At 35.4% G+C, this 22,018-nt stretch overlaps 1 protein-coding gene across 7 annotated transcripts in view; it reads right to left on the bottom strand.

Annotated features, from left to right (window-relative positions):
* Positions 1-4,678: 4,678 nt before the first annotated feature.
* PCDH9 (protocadherin 9) overlaps positions 4,679-22,018 on the bottom strand; it is a 919,043-nt gene continuing 901,703 nt past the window's right edge. For all 7 annotated transcript variants that reach the window (XM_019415589.2, XM_019415579.2, XM_019415582.2 and 4 more), the window contains one exon: positions 4,679-6,943. In XM_019415589.2, coding sequence (XP_019271134.1) covers positions 6,570-6,943 — 374 coding nt within the window. In that variant the 3' untranslated portion in view covers positions 4,679-6,569. The remainder of the gene's footprint in view (positions 6,944-22,018) is intronic.

Below are 22,018 nucleotides of genomic sequence, written 5' to 3'. Positions count from 1 at the left end.
CGTGGGAGTGGACAGCACTGGGGGTGGGGGCGGAATGCACAGTGAGTATCCTAGAGAGTGAGGGAAGCTTGTATTGGAACTTCAAATCATAATGCAAGGAAGAACAACCTATAAAAAACAGTGACCACATTCAGCAGTCATTAGAGTGTGCAGACTTCAAGGAGTACAGAAGGGAAAATAGAATCTATGAAGAGAACTTGCCGAGTAAAAGGGAAATCATTTGTTTTATTTGCCCTTCTGCGGTTTATCTTCGAGTGAGACAATGAACAATAAGCATTAAAAATGAGTATGGGGCGCCTGGGTGGCTCAGTCAGTTGAGCGACCGACTTAGGCTCAGGTCATGGTCTTGCAGTTTGTGAGTTCGAGCCCTGCGTTGGGCTCTGTGCTGACGGCTCAGAGCCTGGAGCCTGCCTCAGATTCTGTGTCTCCCTCTCTTTGTCCTTTACCCGCTCATGCTCTGTCTCTCTCTGTCTCTCAAAAATGAATAAACATCAACAATTTTTTTTAGAAAATGAGTAAATTGTAGTTATGTCAGAAGGTGGTCAGTGCTATGGGTGGGAGAAGTAGAGCAGGTTGTAAGTAGGATTGGGAATCCTAAGGGAGACATTTCAATTTTAAAAGAGGATGATCAGATATGTTAAGCAACAAAACAGATCTCAGTAAATTTTAAGTTTGAAATTCTAAAACGATCTTTTCTAACTACAGTGGGATCAAGCTGGAAATCAATAATAGGACAATGGGAAAACTCACAAATATGTGGACATTAAACAACACACTCTTAAACAATCAATGTGTCACAGAAGAAATCAGCAGGGAAACTAGAAAATACTTATGGTTGAAAAAAATGAAAAGGCAACATATCAAAACTGATGGGATGAAGCAAAGGCAGTACTCAGGGAAACTTAGAGCTGTAAACACATATGTTGAAAAAGAAGATCTGAGAAGACATGGCCAATGAAGTAAGAGGAAGTCAAGAGGTTGTGGTATCCAGGAAGTCAGGAGAAGAAAATGTTTTCAGGAGGAGGGAGTGTTTCATATGTTCCATTATAGCTTACTGCTATCACTAAGCAGTTTGATCCCCTGCCACTGAGGACAAGTTGCTGGTTATACTGACATCGAAGTATGTTTGGGGTCTATGAATTTAATGGAGAATGTATATAACGGTACCCTAAATCTTTTCATGATTTATTTTTCTTCAGAAAGCAAAAATGCTTCATATACAAAATAATAATGACTACAATGGCTGATGTGAACAGTTAAAACAAAATAGATGTAACGACGTGAAATATAAAAAAGTGAAATTTCACTTAGAATCACCTGATACTATATCACAGCACACCTTAATTGTATTAGAGATCCAAGGTGAAGATTTTTATTACTATAATTGAGTATCATTGTCCAGGATGATGTCAATGATGCCAAAACTAATGATGAATTTGGAAGTGAAAACATAAACACTTGTTAGAACAGAAGAACCATAAAGATAATGTATAGCATTGTGACTATAGTTAATAATATTGTATTGTATAATTGAAAGCTGCTAAGAGAGAAAATATTAAAAGTTGTCACAAGAAAAATAAGTATAATTATGGGTGGTGACGGCTGTTAACTAGATGTTGTGGAGATCATTTTGCAATGTATACAAATAGTGAATCATGTTGTATACCTGAAACCAATTGTATCTCAATAAAAAAAGTTTAAGAAGAACAACAAAGGTCCAGAAAAGACAGGGTTTGAATTTAAATGGTACTGTGATACTATTTGAAAAATCACTATAGTTGAACATATTTTCAAAATACATGAGTTCTATAATATCTGGCATTGAATAAGCCCAATAATAATTGTGTTGTATATATGCTAATAAGAATACAACCAGAAGACTTTAAAGAAAAATCTAAGGATAAAAAATGAAAGAATATTTCTAAAGACATTTTTACTATAAAGCTTCAAGAACAATGTAATACATTAGGATAACAAAAATATGGACGGAACTCATTTCCATGTATGTGGGGGTGCTATTTAAGAATCTTAAGATATAAGAAAATAAAACGCATATATAAAAATAGAAAATACAGTCCTTATTTAATGTTTTTTTTTGTAAATTTTTTTAATGTTTTATTTAAGAAAGACAGAGACAGAGCACGAGTGGGGACGGGGCAGAGAGGGAGGGAGACCCAGAATCAGAAGCAGGCTCCAGGCTCTGAGCTGTCAGCACAGAGCCCAATGCGGGGCTCAAACTCACGAACTGTGAGATCATGACCTGGGCTGAAGTCAGACGCTCAACCGACCGAGCCACCCAGGCGCCCCCTTATTTAATGTTTTAAAACAGATGATGGTAGCATCAAGAGAACGCAAAACTGATATTTTTGGGATACCCATTAATTTATACTTTGAGTGAACTGGATGTGAAAGAAATATTATGATAGTCATGTTTTAATAGTATTTACCTTACAAAGATATTTCAATACTAAGAGAATAATTATATATTTTCTCAACAGTGAAAAGGCCAGTTGATATCTACTAAAACTTCGGTAGTTGTGAAAAGGAAGGAACAGTACATAGAGAGTTCATTATGTGATCACTGTGCCTTTAAGAACACTGGGAGAATCTGAAAGCACTCTCTCCCAAAAGAACCAATGAAGGAGCTTCCTTCAGGGAGAGAAGATCAACTCTTTAAAACAAAGCAGAAAATGAAGCATTTTTAAACTGGCAACACCCCTCCTCCTTTTGATAGTTTGGTTTGCCCTCTTACAAAGCAACACCCTGGTATCCACATTAGAATTGAAACCGACAAGGCATCCCTTTCATCCCTGGCTGCCAACACTCCTCACTAATAATAATTAGCCATCCCTGGCGTCTAGCCAAGAGAGTTTAATAAATACTATAAGGGCTTTGGGGCCTCAGCTGCATTTCTAGCTTTAGCTAAGGAATGATGGGGGAGGGAACACCACTTGACGCTGAATGAGATCTGCTGAATAGCATCAGTGCAACAAAATGAGTGCTCAGTTGTCTGTTAATGAACGACCATTATTTAAATATATATTTTATGTTAGAGTATGTGTAGAAATGCTCATAGGTCACATTCAGCTTTATAAAGTTTATCTCTATACCTGTCTTTTTTTTTTTTTTTTTTTTAATTTTTTTTCAACGTTTTTTATTTATTTTTGGCACAGAGAGAGACAGAGCATGAACGGGGGAGGGGCAGAGAGAGAGGGAGACACAGAATCGGAAACAGGCTCCAGGCTCTGAGCCATCAGCCCAGAGCCTGACGCGGGGCTCGAACTCACGGACCGCGAGATCGTGACCTGGCTGAAGTCGGACGCTTAGCCGACTGCGCCACCCAGGCGCCCCTATACCTGTCTTAAAAACATTAATATATAGCATCATAATATTTGATAATCACTCTAGAAGTCATTATCTTTATAGATTTCATATAGGTGTGCTTTTCTAGGAAATGTAAATGGCTTTAATTTTCAGGTAAATAAAGACTCATAATATTCAATGCCTCCACAATTAAACAATGTGGACAATACTTGAACAACAGTCATTATGAATATACTCTTTTATTTACTTGATAAACCATTTTGGTTCGTGATATTATCAACCCTAAAATTTCACAAAGCATATAACTGAATGTCTTGATAAGACTAGATATTGTTGTATTTATTCAGAGAAATATGGAGGGGATGAGGAGTTTCTTTCCCACACTTGGGAAGGTTGTTCATAGAGAGGAGAACTATTGCACTTTTTTTGGTTCCATTTTTATGTCTTTATTTTTTATTTGAATAGTTCGACTCTATGGGCAGGAGAACTATAAGAGAAATTGTTTTAATTTCTCTCACACTTTACTCTTAAAAGCAGAGGAGAATGACTTATCTGATAACAAAATGAAGAAAGACTGTACAGGCATGGACTTTATCTTTTCCAGAGTGACATGTTTTCAGGATTCATTCATTCTCTGTGTCCTGGGGCAGGCCGCACCCTCTGAAGAAAACACAGAGGTTCCATGGTGTGCCTCACAGTCATGGGTGAGTCTGGCTTATTCACAAGTGAAGGGTTACAGTTTCACACCCAGCCACAGTCCAAGCAAGTATCTTTATCTCTGTGTCTCTTACTCCTGAATCTTATCTCCCATTGCTACAAAAAGCTCTAGAGGGAGAGTCAGGCTTGCTTACCTCCCCTAAAACCCTAACATGAATGAAAATCGATCCAGGTGTTCTCTGGAGAAATAAACACACGGCATATGTATGAGTATGTCTTATTATCCTTGACAGCTTTCTGTGCCTATTTTCCTATCTGAAAGAAATACAGATGACGTGTTAGCCCTTGTTTCAAGGCCTTAATCCCAGAATAGTTCTCTTCTGCCTTGGCCAACAATAAAATAACCTCATTTACTAGTCTACCTGCCAGCTTTCTGGACTTGGGATTTCAGTTTGATAAAACTTGCATGAATCTTGACTAGAAAGTGAACTGAACTTCTCCATGAATTTCTCTAGAAAATGATTTCATAGACCAGAAGTTTAACTCTTTGAAATCGTATTTTCAGAACATAGGTATTAAACCCCTCAAAAGTCCGCCTTGATTTCTAATTAAGAGCTGATTTACCCACATATATTTATCCAACAATTAGAGTAGAAATTATCACTTTGGATGTTGACCAAGAATTAACACACTACAATCAGGAATTCAGAACATTTATTGCAAGAGCTGAATAATTGTAAATAACGTAGAACTGGCAAAGCAGTAACAAGGATAATTGTTTAGATATTGATTCTGTCAAAGTCATCAAACACCCCTCACAAACCGACAAAAATGTACTTCAATAAGCAATGCACCCCTACCCATTATTTTCCATTATACTGTGGAAAAACGTGAATTGCTATTTACAAAGTAATTTTATTTTTGGTAAGAACAAATTAACTATCAGATTAGCAAACCTTTTTTTTTATTTTTTATTTTATTATTTTTTTTACTTTTAAACTGATGTTGAACCGTGGCATTAAGATAACTTTCACTTCTTTCAATAAAGACATTTTGTTGCATGCTATTTATTTGTTTAAATCATCTGTCATGCCTTAACAAAAACCTCCTAAGAATGTTCGAATTTGGATTTGTTTGCACGTGCAACTGAGATCTTATGAACATTTGTTGTCACTCTGTTGGTTGGACCTAAGTGACAAGATGCTGGTACCTGCCAGGCATTGACCGACTATGATAACAAACAGTTAAACAGCAATAATTAGAGATTTATCCCTTTATTTCCCCCAACTAGCCTACCTGGAGAATGTTCTGTTACATCATGAAGGCACAACACATTAAATATTTTGTGGCTATGGTCTAACACTTGTGTTACAACAACATTATTGTATATGAGGATCAACACAAACTCTGCCATTTCAACAAAGTTGTAGACACACACTTGCCCGGTTGAAACTATTTTTGAATAGTAATTTTTCTTCAATATATGCTAATTTTGATACATTAGTTTTGTATGAGTGACAAGCACAGGATATTGTATTACTTGCTGAAGGATAACACTTTCCCATTACTCTCACACTTAATGCTACTGATTAAGTGATTTTGCTTTCGCCTACTTTGAAAACAAGGATGTCAAGAAAATAGGTTCTGAGTTTCCAAGCTTTTGCAGAAGTCCTGTTCTTATATAAGGTTTTCATTTTATCTTTATTTTTTATAGAATCCCAGCATCATAAGCAATCACAAAAGAAGCAGGATTCCAGAACCTTTTTTTAAACACAAGCGTTTGAGATCCTTTGAACAATGTGTGTCAAGACAGACTACTAACGCAGAAACACCTCACTGAAAGAAACAACAAAAATAACGACAAAGAGGCAAATTAAGAAAAAGGAAAGAAGCAACCATAAAACACGGAATTATGCTACAACATTTTTTAGGTGAACGTTGTAAGTACACAAAAGTTGTTAATAATAACTTGCTTCTATTTACAAATACTTTAACACTGATTGACTTACAAGTATCCACTAACGTTGTTAACAGCACAATAGGTTTAATGCTTAATCTTTTTAAGTTTCGTTTGAAGTATAATGTCAAGTATAGCAGTCCCAGCACAAATCAATGACAAAAAGAGCACAATTTTCTAACTGGATATGTTTGTCAGTCACTCTAATCCATGGAACTTTCTTACTCTCCAAATGCATATTCTATTGTTCATAGCAGCAGTCCAGGGTCAAAAGTAAAATGCAATTAAAAAAAAAAGAAAGAAAGAAAGAAAGAAAGAAAGAAAGAAAGAAAGAAAGAAAAGAAAAAAAAAGAAAAAAAGATATTTGCACAATGGAGTGATCATCTCTGGAGAGTTTAATCAATTCTAGTAAACAAGATCACGTGGCTAGTAGAACTATCTTCTTTTTTATGTTGTAAAATATTGTATCCTCCATGGTGCTAACACAAAGTTATGGATATCCCTGCTATAAAGGGGCATAGTTATAGAGATCTATTGAATACATAAAGCTCTGACACACACAGTATTAGCATGTCTATTTAGATTAAAGTTATTAGGTCCCATATAGCCTTTTGTTTTTTTTTGTTTTTTTTTAGAGTTGGTGCTCCTTCGGACTCTCAATAGTACCTCCTGCTTGCTTATAAGACTTCAGATTTGCCAGAGGAATGTCTGTCATGTGGCTGCCATTGTTGAAATGGCCTTCATTGGAGCCATACTGCTTACGGTCATTGAACTGGTTCCTGTTGCTATCTTCTTTCCAGGCTCTGGTAAGGGTGTGCCCATTCACAAGCTTGTCCTTCTTGACCCATTCTTTCTGGGGTGCAAAGGTTGAGAGAGGAGATTTAGGGTGTTGATATGGGCCCAAGCCAGGAGGCATCCAGCAATTATCAGAGTGACCCAAAACCAAGCACTCTTGAGTGCACATCTCTGTGGCTTCAGCTAATCCTCGGGGACCCAAAGGCCCATCTACAGAGGGCAAGAGACAGAGAAAATAAGAAAAGAAAGTGGTTAGAACTGTAATTTAAAATTGTCACCTTTGAGAAGAAGTGCATTGGTGATTTCATTTTCTTATGAAAGTATAATAAGTTATGCAATTCAAAGAATTCAGTCTTTTAAGAGGAACAGAAGGAATCGAATTCCTTGTTGTGGAAGTAAGAATCATCTCTTTCCTTCAGCCTTCATTTATATTGAGAAACAGACATGAGTAAACAGATATACCCACAATACACCATTTCTGATCAACTGTTTCTGTGGAGTATGTATTGTTACTGATTTACCGTCTAATTCTCAACAAAAAGCCCTTATTCATGAAAAATTATGAAGAGTCGAAAATTTTATGTGTGATGTTGAAAAATATGTAAATATGTAATGTACAACTCCATAAAAACAGAAAATACTTGAAATATAATATTAAAAAATAAATACTCTAAATGATTATATAAAATACCAGTTTTCCATAAAAACATGTTATTTTTATACAAAACCATATGAAAGTAATTGTGCAACATTTTTAAATTTAAAAAAATTAAAGCATATTTTAACTGTGTGTATTACTAAAGGAACACCTGGTCTGCTGCAAGCATTCTGAAATCCAAGTAAATAAAGAAGTCATTTGCATTCAAAGACAGCATTTGGTTGTTTCCAAACCTAACCTATTTTCTTTTCTTTTAAATTTTTTTAATGTTTATTTACTTTTGAGAGAGAGAGACAGAGTGTGAGTGGGGGGAGGGGCAGAGAGAGAGGGAGACACAGAATCCGAAGCAGGCTCCGGATTCTGAGCTGTCAGGACAAAGCTTGACGTGGGGCTGGAACCCAGGAACCACGAGATCATGACCTGAGTCGAAGTCGGACGCTTAACCGACTGAGCCACGCAGGTGCCGACAAGCCTAAACTATTTTCTATATTTCTAAGTGTATTAAATAAATTCACTAGAATGAAAGTCTAGCTAAGTTGCAAATTGGATCACATGGAGTCTAATATTCAGGGGGTAAAAAGTCATCGTAGATATTTATCTATTGGTTTGCTTGTTTTTCCTAGCAGGCAATCTACAACATATATTTTAACCTTCATTTCAAAAGTAAACTCTTTTCTGATTATATAAAGAGGAAATTAGCCCTTTACTGAAAAACAACAGCCAAATGATTTAGGAAAAAACTGTTTTGTTTTGTTTTCTTTCCCCTTGATTAAACAGTCAAGTGATAAGTGATAGGCTGGAAATTAGGAATTGATTTTACGAAGGAGGTTAAGTGGAGAGGCAAAAATGGCTGAGGCAAAAAGCATTTTCAAAATAGTCACCAGAATAAAAATGTAGAAGAAAATGAAGAAAACATTTCTGCAACATTGCCTCATCAACAATTAAAACACTTAATCCGTTGATTGGAATGTATGTTTTTGCTAAAGCCCAAGTTAGCACTACTAACATTTTTAAGTGCCCCAAATTGTGCTTTTTAATTTTAACATCTTTTTGTCTTACTAATATTCCAGTTATTCCTTGCATATGAAAAAATTCCTGCTGAAATAGGTAACAGTTGATACAAATACCTGAGACCACAAAACACAAGCAACATCAGAATGGTCACCAGATGAGAAAAAAATGTGGCTAAAATTTACTCTTTCCTGCAAATTCAAATTTTAGTCATTTTTAAAATCTAAAACCTTCTCTTTAGAACAACTTTAAAATTCTTTCTCATCTGACCTGTATTTCCATCCCGCCAAAAGCAAACAGATTTATTTCGTTTAAACACACGCTCATTACTCAAAACTATTTCTGTCACAAACCTCCAAAGATTACTTACATCCTAGTATATTTAATTTGAACTTCTCTATGAGCCTTTCTTTGTCCTCAGAATTCTGCCCACCCTTCAAAAGTTCAAACTAATTTCTCCCTTTTAGGTTCAGTTTAGTGTGCTCAGTGATTCTGTATCCACAAAGTGAACACATTTTGCTCAAACCAATTCATGCTCCTTACATTGAGATCACAGGTTTAGAAGATGCTTTTTGCATGCTTTGGACCATTTTCATTTAATTACTTATTCTTTCAAGGTCAGCTTGCTTCCCAAGTACCAAAGCTAACTCCCACAACTACACCAATTCATATTTTGTGTGTACCTTGAAGATATCCACAGATCTCCTCTTAGTGATGAATGACAATTTTCCTCATTGAGCTTCCTCAACTCCTGCCTTAATGATACCTTTGTCTTTTGAGGGAGGTTCCGTACTTTCGTGAGTATCATTTTATTTTTGTTTTATCCCAACTAGATTTAAAATCCATTAGTGGAAAAAAAAACGACTTCTCAGTCTTTTGATTCCTTATTGTGCTAAGCAACAGTGATGATCTATGAACAATGTTAATTGTTAATTAAAATTTTATGAGGTTGAAAATGTTCTGAGAAATAATTAAAAATATCCTCTGCTTAAAGGCAGACCTTAAGTAATTCTAATAGAAGATGCTGATTTCACAAACATCACACCAAAAGCTTCCTCAACAGCACATCTCTGCTTCACAATACTTTGTGACAGATAATAAATGAATTATTTAACTTCGCTGTTAAATATATTCACTCCTTTCAAGACATCAATGGAGATAAAGTAATCACCAATTTGATGTGCAATCTAGCTTGAGGCCTCTAAACCAAAGTTCGTTTTTTACTTTTCTAGAACCATTAAGTTTTTCTTTTTTTGTTGTTGTTGATGTCTCAAAGGAAAACAAATAATTAGCTATCTCAGAAATATCAATAGAATCAGGTTTTTATTGAGTACATAAAAGGAAAGAATATGCAAGATTATTTTTGTTTTATTTATAAATATTTTTATTTATTTTTAATTTTATTCAAATCCAAGTTAGTTAACATATAGTGTAATATAGCTTCAGGAGAAGAATTTAGTGATTTATCACTTACATATAACACCCAGCTCTCATTCCAACAAGTGCCCTCCTTAATGCCCATCACCCATTTAGCCAATACCCCCACCCAACACCCCAACACCCCTGCAGTAACCCTCAGTTTGTTCTCTGTATTTAAGAGTCTCTTATGATTTACCTCCTTCTGTTTTAATCTTATTTTTCCTTCTCTTCCCCTATGTCCATCTGTTTTGTTTCTTAAATTCCACATATGAGGTAATCAAAAAGAATGAAATCTTGCCTTTTGTAACAACATGGATGGAACTAGAGGGTATTATGCTAAGCAAAAGAAGTAAGTCAGGAAAAGATAAGTATCATATGATTTCACTGAAGATTATTTTTTAAAATAGCTTTATCCAACATTCATTATTCTCATATTAAATTAAGAAATTACCCAGGGGGGCACTTGGGTGGCTCAGTCAGTTAAGCACCTGACTTTTCACTTAGGCTCAGGTCATGATCTCACAGTTTGTGAAATAGAGCACCATATGAGGCTCCATGCAGAGTCTGCTTGGGATTCTCTCTCTCTCCCTCTCTCTCTCTGCCCTTCCCCTGCTGACACACATGTTTTCACTCTCTCTCTCTCAGAATAAATACACTTTTAAAAATATTTAAAAAAAGAAAGATTACCCAGAGATTGAGAAAGTGTGTGTGTGTGTGTGTGTGTGTGTGTGTGTGTGTGTGTGTCAGAATATATGGACCCTAAGTCTTCAGCAATGAGTGACACATTTTAACAAATACTGTATTTTTTTTTCAGAACTGGTAACATTTATTTATTCCATAAATATTTACTGAGCACATATTATATGCTGACACTGTGACAGGCACCAGGAATACAGCAGTGGTCAAAATAGATGTCAACACTGTCCTCATAGAGTTTTCAGGTTACCCTGGGAATTTTTAAAATTCTCACTACTTCTATTTTACAAGCAGTGAACAAAGAGGGAAGAAAAGGGTATCCTCAAGAAGGAACAGGTGTCATTAGCAGTCAACTGATTTAGGAAGGCTTGTCTCTTTGCAAGGTAACAGATGGACTTTTTTCCCTATTACATCATTTCTACCTTTTTCTGAAAGTTCCTCTTACAGATAATTGACAATTGAAGACATCTACAGTTATGAGTACTATACAAAATCCTGACTGGTAAAAAAATGAGCTTCTTTCCATTAAATAATATCAATCGCTCTTTGCGAATTCTACTTAGATTTATTCGCACAAGTAAATTTGAAGGCTTTTGATAAAATGCATAAATATATTTCCAGACATTTGTAGATTCTTAGATAAGTCTTTCAGGTAGCTGATTCCTGTATAAGATTGAAAGATCCACCGCAAGGTGGAACACAACACAACACTTGAATGAAAGCCAGAAGTCTGTGTTCCTTATGGCTCTAAAAGAGAAAAGGCCACGGGGCAGGGCAGCACAGAAGGTTGCACCAGGAAAAGGTGAAAAAGGGGGAATTTCAGGGGGGGCGTTTATGCCTGGCAGACAGGGTGGGTGGGGTGAGCTGGTTCCCTGGGCTGTCTGTGGACTGATGAATTTGAATAATTTCTCACATTCTAGGGGAAAGGGGCTGTCTGAAGTTGTCTGGTATGTCACCCCTGGGCAATTAAGGAGGGTGCATAATGATCTAGGAGTGTGAGGTCTCTAGAAGGGAAGTAATGTGTGGTGTGGGATTATTCAAGGGGAAGTGACCAGACTTTTGCCAGGACCTCAGCACTCACTCAACACAGCATTAAAGAAAAAACATAAGTATATGAAATTGTATGACACAAATTTTCTTATATGCTTGAACCACATGGTTGGGAAATATACTTTGCTTTATGTTTTGGTTAAGTTTTATTTAGGGACATGACACTGAATAAGGAAATTTTTACTTGTTTTATTTGGGCCTATATTTAATCACCAGTAGTTGCCTTGATGTTAAACAACAACAAACCACCCCCTACTCCTGGGTTTTATTTTGGAAAATAACAATGCTTCCAAATTGTCATGATTTGGTAAGAAGGGGAAAAAAACACATTTTTTAAATTAGGGATTATTAAAGGGAAAACAGTCACACCTCTGGTTCCCTAAAAGTCCCTGTTCTTTAAAAGTTTACAATCAGGGGGCACCTGGGTGGCTCAGTTGGTTAAGTGGCTCTTGATTTCGGCCCAGATCGTGATCTTAGAAGTCGTGAGTTCCAGCCCCAGGTCAGGCTCCGCACTGACAGCGTGGAGCCTGTTTGTCATTCTCTTTCCCTCTCTCTCTGCCCCTCCCCTACTTGCATGCTCTTTCTCCCAAGATAAATAAACTTTAAAAAAATTATAAAAAAAGTAAAAGCTTATAATCGGAAGCATGCTAACCATGGAAGAGTTACCATTCATTGCTTTCATTTTTAGATACAATGACTGAATTGTTTTGTACTTTTTAAAAGGAGAAACACATTCTTTATAAAGCACTGATATTGAATACTGTCACTTCCCAAAATATGATTAAAAACAATCAACCTATAATTCTCCATCAAATATATAGCACTTAAAATACCAGGACATTTTTGCTAAAATATGAAAAATATAGGCACTAAAATATTGCTCTTCATCTTTGACCATAATTATTTTTAATATTATCATAATAAGTAATTATCTTAAGTGATGAATAATATTTTCCATTCATAAGTTCCCTCAACAAGTGAATATTGAATATCATGTACCACACATATCAGATACTACGCTGGATTCTTAATAAATGCCTTAAGATTTTATGCGTGTACATGTGTTTGTGTGCACATGTGTTTTTCCCATTTCTCCAATTTTTTACACATTTTAATGTCCTTCTTGTGCTACCTCATACAATATCTGTTTAGAACCCAGGTCAGGATTCCGAACTGCACATACATTATTTTCTACAATTTCAGCATTGCACCAAGTTATTTCCTTTCTCTTAAAAATAATTAAAATCCACCATCATGATTTTTCTAAGACTGAAACATTTATTGATTTTTTAAAAAAAACTAAATTATTTGTTCCCTTTCACAATCTGCAATCTATGGGTTTGGTTATCATTCCAGGTTTTTGAATGTATAAAGACACGAGGGCTGATAAAACTGTACAAGCCATCTGTCTCTGCATTTAAATGTTGAAAGCAAATACAAAAGCACATAACCAAAAGCCTGAAAGTTGTCTCAGTTAATATTTATATCAGGTGTCAATGTATTTCCCTCTCCACCTTTGCGTAGCTCACCTTCTCACTCAAAACCCAACAAAATACTTTTTCTATGGTTAGGCATCAATAGCTGTCAGAGAGCTGCTTGAATTGCTGAGTTTTAAAGACGTGAGTTTAAAATGTGAAACGATCCAAGTTAATGGATCTCCAGCTATACCTAAGTGGTAGGATAGCTGAATGGGTCTTGATCTCATTTTATTATACCCAGAGGCAGAACCGTTACTTCATTGATTAACTCAACTGCTGTAATTAACAAGTACCTTCTGGCTTGTGGTCCACCTACTTTTCAACCTGAGGACTTGAAACCTTTTAATTCCAAAGCTTGGAACTGATATTTTTTAAAAAAAATCATGATACCTTTCCTATTCCTGGTTAGGTTTCATACTATATGAATATTTGGCCTTTTATGTGAATGAATTTTCTCTAGAATTTTTACTGTGGGGTAAAATATGATTAAACAGACTACCAGGATTGAATTGCAAAAGAGAGGAGTCATTTTTATATCATTTGGGATCAAACTCATCCCATTTCACTCAATTTTTCATTTCACTTGATTTTTATGATAGAAAAATACATCTTCTATGCAGAACACATCTGATTCTCATGTTACAATGGCCTTTTTTGTGGTAAGAACATATATCAGTATTTTTATGCAAAACATTTGTTCTTAAGTTCAATTTTGCTGATTTCCCCAAGATTTTATGGTAGCAGGTAGGAAGTTCACAGAGCTGTGCATCACTAAGCACCTTACAGTGAAGGAGGCATCCCCAGATTTGGATTGGCTGCAGCAGTTTCCCAGATCTCTAGGCAAATGATAAAATTTCTTCACTTGTTTTAAATAAATTTCCATTTTACGTAGACTTTCATCCTATAATTTTGCTTTACACTTGCTGTTATTAATATACTGTGAAAAATCTTATTTTTCATGATTGCTCTTTGCCTTAATCAATTTTCCTATAATAAAATTTCAGGGAAACAAATACTTTCACCCACTACATTTGAAGTTAATTTTAGCATCTCTAAGAGACCAATACAAAAACATCAGTATTTTTGCTAGCTCATTCTTACCCTCATTTTCAGCTTATGTCTATCATTTTTCTCTTTTCCCTTCTTTGCTTGCTTTCTTTCTTTCTTTCTTTCCTTCTTTCTTTTTCTTTTTTTTTTTTTTCTGGCACGATGTAACAGTGTAACGATTTCTTTAGCATCGCTGTGGATTACCTTGAATGAAAAGCTGAAGCTAAATGCTTATGCTTATGCAAATATGGAGGGACCTGAAAAATGGGTCAAATTCATTTGCTAGGCATCCCTCCTCTCTACTATTCTATCACCACTTACTATATTTATTGAACAGTTGCTGTTAAAAATCAAATCAATTAATTTGCTTCCCATCTAAACTATGGCCAAAATTAATTTCAAATATGAGAGCTGGCATGAGAAACAGAGGAACTTGCTTAGCATTACCCACATTCCCTTTTGAGACATCATTCTACTTCAGATCACAATACACAATGCCAAATCAAAATTTTTAAATCAATGTCACATGGGAATAAATATCAGTTATTACTCTTCTATATAGAAAAACAATCAAAAAGTATAATAAATTACATTGCCATTAATGTTGCCATTCCATTGGCATACGAAATAGTGCAGCACAGTTATGTGGACAGTCTGAATCCCAAAAATAGATCTGGCAAATTTGAACACACTTATGGGAAAAATATTTTTCATTCATTCACTCAACAAGCTTTGTTTGATCATGTTAGGCTCAAGAGATTGCTAAATAGAATATCTAAAATCAGAACCATCAGGTCACACGGATAGCTAGGTCAAACAGAAATAGATTTAAGTCACAGTCAAACAATGAATGAATATAGACTTTGTGAAAGTAATTTTAGATTCCTAAAAGATTTTAGCTAGTCCTAGTTTGTCATCTATAAATTAAGAGTAAGAGACTAGATTTTCATGCATGACCTCTACCACTTTCTTATTCTCTCATCAAATACCACTGTGGTTTGCCATAGATAATCAAACTTTTCAGTGTTGTTTTCATTTTAGTTATGAGAAGCCCCAGACAAAGAAATTATAAATCAATTTTTCCTGTAGATTACTGTATTATTTAGGTCACATTCAGTTTTTTGAATGTGAAACTATATTTAGAACAAGTATTTATGTTTCTAAATCTAAGTAAAAAAAAACCTAATGATTTAGTCAGAGTTTAGCTTATAGCTCAGATTTAAACGCTACATTGAGACTGCACCTACAGTCACCTTGAGAAGCAAATGCAAAAAAAAAAAAAAAAACAAAAAAACCCACACCAGCAGGATTTGACAAAACCTTTGGTTAACAAGTAAACAAGGATTAAATGTTTTACACATTCCTCATACAGATTTTTTTCCTTGGTCACAGATGAAAAGTCAACATTTGCAGATGGAGACGGTCCAAATACAATAACACACGGCCGGCCCAAGCAGCAGATTCTCTGAGGGAGAGGATATTGCTATTTGGACAGACTTTATAGCTCACAAAGAATGGAGAACACTTCCTTATAAGTCTTTAGCTTTCTTCTGCATGGCATAAATATCAGCTGCCTTTTTCTCACCTGCAAAAGCTAACCGCTGAAAAGAAAATTATCAGAGATAATGTCATTTATTAACTATTATTAATGTTTGATGTTGCAATCAGTTGAATAAAAAGGTCTAAGGTTATTCACTACCAAATTTTGACCAAACTGCATGATGTGAAATATCGTATTTATATTATCGCTGATCATATTTAGTTTCTACTATAGTTTACCACATTTTTTATTATATTTAATATCTTTCATTTTAAATACTCATTCTCATATTGATATTTCCTGAATTATTCTCCATTGCTTGGAATTTGCATTATTTCTCAAAAAAATGTAGTGTGGCTTATTTAATGTGCAAGAGACTTTAAGGAGCCAATCTAAGGTATTGAGAAATGAAGTAATTTTTTACAGATTTATTTCAGGCCAAGATCCAAATGTAAAACAGAGAAGCGGCCTATGTAATCTTCCATCTCCTTAAAAACATTCTCAGCTGCTTATCTAAAAACCAGGCCAGGAGTATAAGTATTGACTAAGACAATGGCCAAGGGGACAATGCAGACATAATAAAGTCATTTATCAACTAATAAAGTTGGCTTTTAGTTAAATAAAGAGAGATTATCAGGTAGGCCTAATGTCATCTTGTGAGCCCTTGAAAAGCAGGGGATTTTCAGCAGCAGGTAGCAGAAGGGAGCTCATACTCAAAGCACAAGAAGGATTCAATGGGCCATTGGTGGCTTTCAAAATAGAAAAGACCACACAGAAAGGATCTGAGAGCTGCCTCTAATGGCTGAGAGCAACTCCAGCTGGGCAGTCAGTAGGACAATAGGGATCTCAGTCCTACAATGAGAAGGAACAGAATTCTGCCAACAACAGAGTTGTTTTAGCTAACAGAGTTAGCTAAAAAAATGGATTCTTCCTCAGAGACTCCAGAGAAGGGTTCAGTCCAGCTGATACCTTGATTTCAGCCATGGGAAACCCTAGGCATACTGAGCCCACTTGGACTTATGAGATAATAAGTGGACAGAAGCAGAGATAATACATTTGTGTTGCTGTAACCAGCTAAATTGTGGTAATTTGTTACTCAGCAATAGAAAACTAATAGAACATCTGTCGTTTACTCAAGACACACAGTCAGTCAGCAAGTTCTTTAGTCTACCTACTTCCCTGAAAACCCACCAGCTCAAACCACTATTATTTCCTAACAGGACTCCCTTTTTCTTTAAGCTCAATCCCCAATGTGGGCCTCGAACTCACAACCACAGGATTAAGAATCTCATGCCCTACTGACTGAGCCTTCTTCTACTCTTTTGAAATTCTATTCTCCAATCTTTAGAGTCATCTATATATTTTAATTAAGTGATAGATATAGATAGATGATATAGATATAGACAGATACAGATATATAGATATAGATAGCCCTTCAGGCACCTGGGTGGCTTAGTCAGTTAAGCGTCCGACTTCGGCTCAGGTCATGATCTCGCAGTTTGTGAGTTCGAGCCCCACATCGGGCTCTGTGCTAATAGCCCAGAGCCTGGAGCCTGCTTCGGATTCTGTCTCTCCCTCTCTATCTGCACCTCCTTCACTCACACTCTGTCTCTGTCTCTGTCTCTGTCTCTCTCTCTCCCTCAAAAATAAACATTAAACAAAATTAAAAAAAAAAAAAAAAGATATAGATAGCCCTTGAACAACATGAAGGTCAGAAGCATTGACCCTCATGCAGTCATATGACTTTTGACTCCACCAAAACTTAACTATTAATAGCCTACTGTTAACTATAAGCTTTACATAATACAGTTATTATAACTATGTTATAGTAGATTAACACACATCTGTATGTTGAGGTATTATATGCTGTATTCTTACAATAAAGTAAGCTAGAGAAAAGAAAATGTTAAGAAAATCATAAAGAAGAGAAAATACATTTGTAGTACTGTACTGCGTTTATCGAAAAAAATTCATGTATAAGTGGACCCACACAGTTCAAACCCATGTTGTTCAAGGGTCAGCCAGAGTTGTAAGTACATAACTAATATACTTATATTAGTCTCCTATTTCTGCTGTAACAAATTACCACAAACTTAGTGGCTTAAAGCAACATAAGTTCATTCAATTACAGTTCTGGAGGTCAAAAGTCTGAAATCAATTTCATTAAACTGAAGTCAGCATGTCGACTGCAATGCTTCCTCCTGGAAACCCTGTGGGGAGAATCCATCCCCTTTCCTTCTTTCAGCTTCTAGAGCCATCCATGTTTCTTAGCTTCTGGGTCCTTCCCCCATTCTCAAAGCACATCTCTCCAATCTCTGCTTCTTTTATCACATCACCTCCTCAAATTCTTCCTGAATTCCTCTTATAAGGACCATGGTAATTACATAATACTTAGGTGGATAATCCAGGATAATCTCCTCATTGCAAAATCCTAAATTTAGTCACATCTGCAAAGCCCCTTTGATAACATTGTCACATGTTCTGGGGACTACGATTTAGGTACATTTGGGGACTATTCAGCCTAACTCGATATTTAGAGCAGAATACCTCACTCTTTTGCTTCGCATCACATCAGAGTAAAAGACAGGGTCCTTTCCATGGCTCAAAAAGTCTCACATGATCTGGCTCCTGCCCAACCCTCTGATCTCGTATCTGCCAACCCTCCCACCTGTTCTCCTGTACCCTATCTTACTATGCTACACTCACTTTCTTGCTGTGTCTCAAATACACCAAGATCCATAAGGTCTCAGGGTCTCCGGATTTGCTATGATTTCTGCTTGGGATATCTTCTTCTCATTGGCTCTGGAGAAACTCACTCACTTAATTTAGATGTTTCCTCAAATTAAATTCTTCATAGAGGCATTTCCTGAGCTCTTTATTAAATATATACACACACACACACACACACACATATATATATATATATATATATATATATATATATATATATATACACACATGTATATATACACATATATATACATATGTGTGTATATATATATATGTGTATATATACATGTGTGTATATATATATATATATATATATATATATGTGTGTGTGTGTGTGTGTGTGTGTGTGTATCCCCTACCCAGTCACTCTCCATTTCCTTACCCAGCTGAGTTCTTCTTAGCACTCATTGCTACCTGTCATAATATATTTATTTGTTAATGATCTAGCTCTAAGAGTAGAATCTAAGCACCACAATGCCAGGTAATTTGCTTTTTGATAACTGCATCCACAACATGTGTTACTATGGTCTGGAACATTATAGATAATTTCTGGATACATTTTTTTTTAAACAAAACAAATAAATGAAGCTTGTTCTGAGTCCTCAAATCAGCGAACTAACATAAAAACTGTATGTAGAACATTATGTGACAAGTAATTTACATTTAGAAAAATAGTGATCCAATAGTTTTTACCTGTACATGAGAGACACTGCTAAGAGTTCATAGCATAAAATTTCACTAAGATAATACTTGGAACATATAAATGGCATTAATAAATGAAAGAAGCTGCATTCAAAAGCACTTATGCACTATCCTACTTTGGACTTGAAGCAAGTGAAATGTTCCAAAGTGAAACATAATTAGGTTGCTTCCTATATCCTATCAAACTACTTTATCATGCCAGAAAATTCGTAACTCCTTTAACCATCAGAGCCCTTTAGATGTCTTCAGAAGTCCAGATTCACAGAATACATAACAAAATAATTCTTTAAAGCCTGAAGACACCAAAGTAATTATTAGCAATTATTCTAAAGCAGAGCCCTAATGAGAAGCAGATAATTGTGTAGGATTTAGCTCTTTGATACAGGTATGCTCAGGTAAATGGGATGCCATTTAGAAAAAAAAAAAGTTGATTAGGGTATGTATTGAAAACTTAAATGTAGTTTAGCCTCTGTAAATATATTGGCTTACAATTATAAGAGATGAAATTATTGTTCACAAATTTTAGGGGATAAGGTGATTTTAAAAGAAGCTAATATGTCACATTAGATTACATATAGAATGTCATGGTAAAATTCATTGCTTAAATTCAGTTGTACATAAAGAAAACCTACTCTAAAAATGAGAAGTTTAATGTTATATTTTGAAAGAATCTCCTAAGGGAACTGTTGAAAATAGGATTACTTCATTATTGAAAATGGCCTGTATAATAGACTATTGTGGAGAGAAATCTTGCCCTCTCAGGGTGATGCATAGAATTACCCATTCCAATCTAAAATGTCTGTTTATCTCTGGATGCACCTTGCAAATCCAGAGAAATTACTTCATTAATATCAGTCTTTGAAAGATAAATTTCTCTCTTAAAATAATAAGAATTACACGTGAATTTTATAACATCTATGTAAATTTGGCTGAGATTTCCTGCATTATTTTCTGCTCTGCCTATTGCCAATCAGAGACCATAGTTTTCTGACACTAGAAAACATCTCTTTAATATTTTGATGTTACAGGTAGTTGACCCTAAGTCCCAACTATTCAACAAATAATAATGTTGACATATTTATCATAAAAAAATCACTGTCATGATGATTTTATGTTCTGAGACATACGTCATTATCATTTTTCAGAGATAGAAAAAAAATTTGTTGTAACATCAATGTGCTTTAATATCTAATAAAAAATATTTACAAATTTCTCACAATTAAGCTGATGTGTACATGCAAAATTTTAGGCAGACTCTTGGAATTAAGTTTCACAGTGAATATAAGAAAACAAAATAGGGGAGAGGGGCTGCCATTAATTCTATATCTATGGAAAAAATCTTGGTAAGCAAAATTTGACCTTATCTTCTGAGGGGTCATCTTTTTTCTTCCTCTGGGTTACTTCAATAATTTCTTTGGAGGAGTGGTCACAATCACATCTGCTTCCTATCTAGGTCTCCTGTCCCTTTGCAATTAAATATGTTTTTTTATTATTTTTCCAATATGTCTCACGAAAATGACCTGTCTCTCGGGCATAATTGGTGGTTGGCTATTCTGACAAACTCATTAATCTTATAATGTCATCGACTAACACGCTAAGTGTTATCCTTTGGAAGAAAAGCTACACGTCAGTAAAAGCCAGATAAAGATGCTTTAGTCTGCACATTGGAAGGCTTGAGACATGATGGCAGATGAATAGAGAAGGCTTGGAGGCATCCGTCAAATCATAACGTGAAAATATGCCTCTCCATGAGCTGGCAGAGCTTGGGTACCTTTCAATGTCCTGGCATGGAAGAGATGGCACTCAAAAGGATTCCCTCAAAAGAGTTTAATGAAGGAACTCTGTGGAGTATGGGCTGGGGAAAGAAAACCAATAAAAAGTAGAGAGGGAAGCAAGGACCTGGAAAAGTATGATGTTATTACCACTCCTGTATCTAAAGGGGTAATCAACAGGGAGGGCGGAATGGCCCTGGAATCTAGAAAGAACTATGGAAGATCTGGAAGAAGGTATTCAGGAAACCAGAGAGTGAATAGACAAGATAAATGGTAATATAAAAGATAAGTACAAACACGGGAGAGTCTTTGTTTCTGTTTCTTTTGTGAATCACTAGATACAAAGCCAATAAGTATCCTTCCAACTGAAATCCAACTGTAAAGTCTTCACTGGTCTAGACACATTTTCAAATTCCTTTATGGTCATCCACCGTAAATCCAAGTGTGATCAGTTTGGAAACATTACTTCCTACTAACTATGCATAATATATGAGCCAACAATAAGGATAATAACTCAGAATAAATATTATTTAAAAATTCAGGGGCACCTGGGGTGGCTCAGTTGTTTGTGTCTGATTTCAGCTCAGGTCATGATCTCCCAGTTCGTGAGTTCAAGCTCCACATCAGGCTCGTTGCTGACAGTGCAGAGCCCATTTCAGATCATCCGTCCCTCTATCTGCCCCTCCCCTGCTTGTGCTCTCTCAAAAATAAATAAATCATTAATAAATAAATAAATAAATAAATAAATAAATAAATAAATGAAAATTCAGAGTAACTGGGTCCTCTGTCCCTCCCCCTCTTTGCCCCTCCCCTGCTTGTGCTCTTTAAAAAATAAATAAAACATAAAACATAAATAAATAAATAAAACATAAATAAATAAATTAATTAATTAATTAAAATTCAGAGTAACTGTGTGAGTTGGTAAAAAGAGAGTTAATATTTGTAATATTTTAGTAAAAATTCTTCAAATGTTGCACTTCAGATTCTCACCAAAAATCTCATTCTTTGTATATGTGAATCATAACAAAAATAACTAACCTAGTATATCTTCATCGAAAGTAAAAATTATTGGTAAATTTCATAAGTTGTAGTTTCTATGTCTTTTTGACTTTATGCAGTAAAGTATGGTTAAAACATTTGATTCTTGTTTCAAGTTCTTCAGTTGGCCTCTGTGCCTCAGTC

This window comes from Panthera pardus, unplaced genomic scaffold (genome assembly GCF_024362965.1).
Source record: "Panthera pardus isolate Hobbes unplaced genomic scaffold, ASM2436296v1 HiC_scaffold_1, whole genome shotgun sequence".
Classification (NCBI taxonomy): domain Eukaryota; kingdom Metazoa; phylum Chordata; class Mammalia; order Carnivora; family Felidae; genus Panthera; species Panthera pardus.
This window is presented reverse-complemented; position numbering and strand designations above follow the sequence as displayed.